The sequence below is a fragment of the Alosa sapidissima genome, chromosome 1 (assembly GCF_018492685.1).
Source record: "Alosa sapidissima isolate fAloSap1 chromosome 1, fAloSap1.pri, whole genome shotgun sequence".
Lineage (NCBI taxonomy): Eukaryota > Metazoa > Chordata > Actinopteri > Clupeiformes > Clupeidae > Alosa > Alosa sapidissima.
Window position 1 is genome coordinate 1,040,001 of NC_055957.1, and position 5,000 is coordinate 1,045,000.

Here is a 5,000-nt window from a genome sequence, read left to right on the forward strand (position 1 = left end):
TGTTTCTATACGTCACGTCTGTGTGTTTCTACACGTCTGTGTGTTTCTACACGTCTGTGTGTTTCTACATGTCACGTCTGTGTGTTTCTATACGTCTGTCTGTTTCTACATGTCTGTGTGTTTCTATACGTCTGTGTGTTTCTACACGTCTGTGTGTTTCTACACGTCACGTCTGTGTGTTTCTACACGTCTGTGTGTTTCTATACGTCTGTGTGTTTCTATACGTCACGTCTGTGTGTTTCTACACGTCAACCAGCTACACCAGCAAAGACCAGCAAGAGCTGGAAGAAAACCAGCAAAGACCAGCTACCAGCATAAGCTGGTTTCTAGCTGTTTTTTTTCAGCAGGGGTATGTGTGTTTCTATACGTCTGTGTGTTTCTACACGGATGTGCATTTCTACACGTCTTTGTGTTGGACAGATGATCCAGTTTGAGGTTGAGTTGGAGGTGTGTGTGTGTGTGTGTGTGAGCTGGAGGTCAGCCTCTCTTTCAACTCAACCTGATTAATAATGAAGTAAGCCAGATGATAGCCACACAAGCACACACATGCACACACACACACACACACTTGCATGCAGCAACACACACACACACACACACACACTTGCATGCATCAGCACACGCACACACACACACGCATACACACTCACACACACACACAGACACAGACACATACACTTGCATGCATCAACACACACCACACACTTGCATGCATCAGCTCACACACACACACAACATACAACATATACATGCAGAAATGTTTGTCTGACGGAACCCTAACTGTAACCACCAGGCTCTACAGGCAGAGCCCTAACGGAACCTAACGGAACCGCACCCTCTCCTCCGGTACAGTGTGGACCCTAACGGAACCGCACCCTCTCCTCCGGTACAGTGTGGACCCTAACGGAACCGCACCCTCTCCTCCGGTACAGTGTGGAACCTAAACGGACCCTAACGGAACCGCACCCTCTCCCCCGGTACAAACCTCTACCACTCAACCCTTACAAAAATAACTGCAGATTTTCAAGAGTCAATTACAGTTTTTGAGGGATTCCTTGCAGCTCATATGCAGGAACGCAGTATTAGGGCCCCCTGGTGTTATGGACATGAAACTGCACTGGTGTTATAGCCTGACAAGCCAGACCCACATTAAAATGTAGGATCTGGGCACTCACCGTTCGCAGTGCTCAGTCCGAGGGGCGGGATAATCAGTTGTCTTTCAAATTCCCTCTGCACGCAATAGGACAGCGGCAGCGCTATGAGTTCCATGCGTTTCCCACCAGCGGAGCTAGTTGGCTAGTTCAAACGTTTGCCACCTTAAAACAAGCTTAACTCGTGTCACACTGTTCGCCAACAGCAACATCCATCTTATTTGTTTTCAAGTAGCAGGGAATTCAAGCCAAACCGTTGCAACTCTGCCATTAATCATTATGTTAAGCCCACCTAACGACTCTATACACGATTTCATTGGCCTGATTAAGTTTCGATTTCTGGAGCTCACAAGCCAACGGAGAGTTGCTAGACTAGCCCTGGCAGCAAATGTAATTTGCGGCCGCTAGGGGCGCGTCTAGATTTCTAGGCTACTGGTGGTATGGACATGAAACTGCACTGGTGTTATGGACATGAACCTGCACTGGTGTTATGGACATGAAACTGCACTGAAACTGCTCTAGTACTTCAGATGAACTTCAGTTTAAATGCACTTTTTTGTCCCATAACTTCAGCTCACGCAGAGCTGAGCACGGAGCAGTAAAACTTGGAGCCGTTTCAAGACCTCGCATATCTGACGCCCCTGCACTGCGTGCGCGAGTTGACCGGGTCAGGGGGAGTTACTTAGCGCGTGGGTAACCCGGGAGAATCCCTCCTCTACTCTCCCCTCACTGCGGGCCTCGCGCCTGATGTGATAAGAGAGGCCAAGCTACACCGCACGCGCCAGTTCTCGGTCAGCGTATCACACTCAAGTGGCAAATATTATGCACATATTCTGCTGTTTTTAGAACAACTGACACTTATGCATCGATCAAAGGAGCCAATCAACAAACATCTCGCGCGCAGACCTGGTCATTCTACCTGCGCGCTCGGCAGGCGGTGGCCGCGAGGGAATCGAGTTCGCGCTGTCGCTGTCCAGCTGACGGTGCTGAAGGGTAGCCGAACACAAGCTGGCCAATCAGGAGCGAGGCAAGCACTTTGGCAAGCCGCTACATTTCAGCTGCGGGTTTAATACGTGTCTGTGCCGCTGCTCGAACCCACCTATTATCGTTAAACCGGCTCATCAATATTTCGGAAATAGGAGAGCATATACGTTGTATTAGCCTACATTATGCTTTCGGTCTCGCGACATCGTCGCTTCCACCCGCAGGATTACCTGATTATGTCATCGTTGTGTCCCAAGTAGAATTTCTGCTTGTGTTCGCGTGCGTTGTACACAACTCCCACGCCGGCGACGAAGTAGACGATCTCTTTGGCGGCCGTGTAGTAGAGGTTGTTCCGACACTGGTGGCCCCGGTAGCCGTAGACCCACTCGAGACGGAGGTGGCAGTTCGGCGCAGTCCGGTCAGCCATGTTCCGACTTCTGTTCCCCGGCACGAAGCACCGCTAATGCCTCACGAGCCAAGCTTTCATTCAGTAGTTTCGTCCAGGCTCACCTCATGCTGTTCGCTTAAAGTTGAGTTAAGGACATGTACCGTGAGCTAAACTGGAGGTAGGTTTTAGGAGAAGTTAGGGCCTACTGGTTCATGTTCGACTGGTGAAATATTTCAGGCTTTGCTGCTAGTTGAGATGCTCTCGACTGGACTTCCCGGACGCGGAGCGTCTCCTGCTACTCTACTCTGCCCTTAGCGCGCGACTCGGATCCAGTCAACATGGGGCTCGCGCATTTATTAACAAGCACCACCCACATGGTCGTGCGCTGACGTACCCGAACGTTTAACCAATCACAGCCTCAAGAGTTCCTGCCAGACTTCAAGGAAAGCGCATCGACCAATCGTCAAAACCACAGTGCGTCTCCGCTACATAGGTGCGTTCACTGGGATCCAAGTCTTCACATTCTACTCGTGTTGATATTCTCATAGTCTTCACATTCTACTCATGTTGATATTCTCATAGTCTTCACATTCTACTCATGTTTATATTTTCAATCATAGACTTCACTCACTTACCTCTCATGTTGATATTCTCATAGTCTTCACTTACCACTCATGTTGATATTCTTAAACAGAACGCTTTCAGAAGTATTGCTTAGGCTAATTATCAATACCTGATGAACTAGATGACAATTAAAATACATCTTTCCTGTTATCTATTATTTTAACTGTAAAATCAACATATAAAACAACTCCTGATATAGGATATATATATATATATATATATCATATAAAACTCCTGTGTACAGAAAGCAGTTCTCATACTTTCTGTACTCTCCCCCAGAACCTGCCAGTATAACATTTAAATTCCCTCTATGAAAAAGGCACACACAGATACACGCAGGTCCACACACACACACACCTGATGTGTGCGATCTCAGTTACACTAAATTCCTGTCTGATGGTACCACCCGATCAGCAGACCCCAGGTGTGTGTGTGTGTGTGTGTGGTGTACCCCCTGATCAGCAGACTCCAGGTGTGTGTGTGTGTGTGTGATTTCCCCCTGATCAGCAGACTCCAGGTGTGTGTGTGATGTACCCCCTGATCAGACTCCAGGTGTGTGTGTGTGATGTACCCCCTGATCAGCAGACCCCAGGTGTGTGTGTGTGTGTGTGATGTACCCCCTGATCAGTGTACCCCAGGTGTGTGTCTGTGTATGTGATGTACCCCCTGATCAGCAGACCCCAGGTGTGTGTGTGTGTGTGTGATGTACCCCCTGATCAGTGTACCCCAGGTGTGTGTGTGTGTATGTGATGTACCCCCTGATCAGTAGACTCCAGGTGTGTGTGTGTGATGTACCCCCTGATCAGTAGACCCCAGGTGTGTGTGTGATGTACCCACTGACAGGTGTGTGTGTGTGATGTACCCCCTGATCAGCAGACTCCAGGTGTGTGTGTGTGTGTGTGATGTACCCCCTGATCAGTGTACCCCAGGTGTGTGTGTGTGTATGTGATGTACCCCCTGATCAGTAGACTCCAGGTGTGTGTGTGTGATGTACCCCCTGATCAGTAGACCCCAGGTGTGTGTGTGATGTACCCACTGACAGGTGTGTGTGTGTGATGTACCCCCTGATCAGCAGACTCCAGGTGTGTGTGTGTGTAAGGAAGAGAGAGACATTGTGTCATTCATATTCCATATTTCAGACTTTATTTTTCCCCTTTTGTCTTCAGTTAATAAAAAATCACAAAATTGTGTTTGAATCATTTCAGAACTGATACAAACCACCATATATATATATATTTATATTTATATTTATATATATTTATATTTATCTTTATATATGTATGCATGTACGTGTCCACACAACTGTATCAGCATTAGCATATTCACTTACACACACGCACACTCATGTACACACACACACTCACTCATGCACACACACACACACTCAGGAAGCAGAGGGCACACTAACACACCGGCAAGTGGCAGGAACATAAAACTCACTCACACACACACACACATTAGACTGTCCTTACCACACAGACCATCATTCTCCCACTCAACCTCTCAGTACACACACACACACCCTGACACAACACACACACATTCACACACCCTGATACCACACACACACACACTTCAGTGATAACGCAGAGGTTGAAGGTTACCACAGGTCTCTCATAGCTGTTCCTGCCTGCTGCCAATCAAAACTAGCTCCTCCCACACCTAACTCCACCCCTCTCCCATTACACTTCTCTGGCCTCAAGCCTTTGTTCCCATGGCAACTTCTAAGTAGCATTGCGTTCAGACCAGGGGCCCAGACAGTAGCCTCCAAACAGCCCAGAGACCCTGCCGACGTCCACGCGCCCCAGAGACCCCCAGAGACCCTGCCGACGTCCACGCACCCCAGAGACCCC

General features: G+C 48.5%; 1 protein-coding gene across 1 annotated transcript in view; it reads right to left on the reverse strand.

The window, feature by feature from the left end:
• eml5 (EMAP like 5) overlaps positions 1-2,834 on the reverse strand; it is a 150,142-nt gene extending 147,308 nt beyond the window's left edge. The window contains exon 1 of the mRNA XM_042086033.1: positions 2,366-2,834. Coding sequence (XP_041941967.1) covers positions 2,366-2,562 — 197 coding nt within the window. The 5' untranslated portion in view covers positions 2,563-2,834. The remainder of the gene's footprint in view (positions 1-2,365) is intronic.
• Between the last annotated feature and the right edge of the window lie 2,166 nt (positions 2,835-5,000).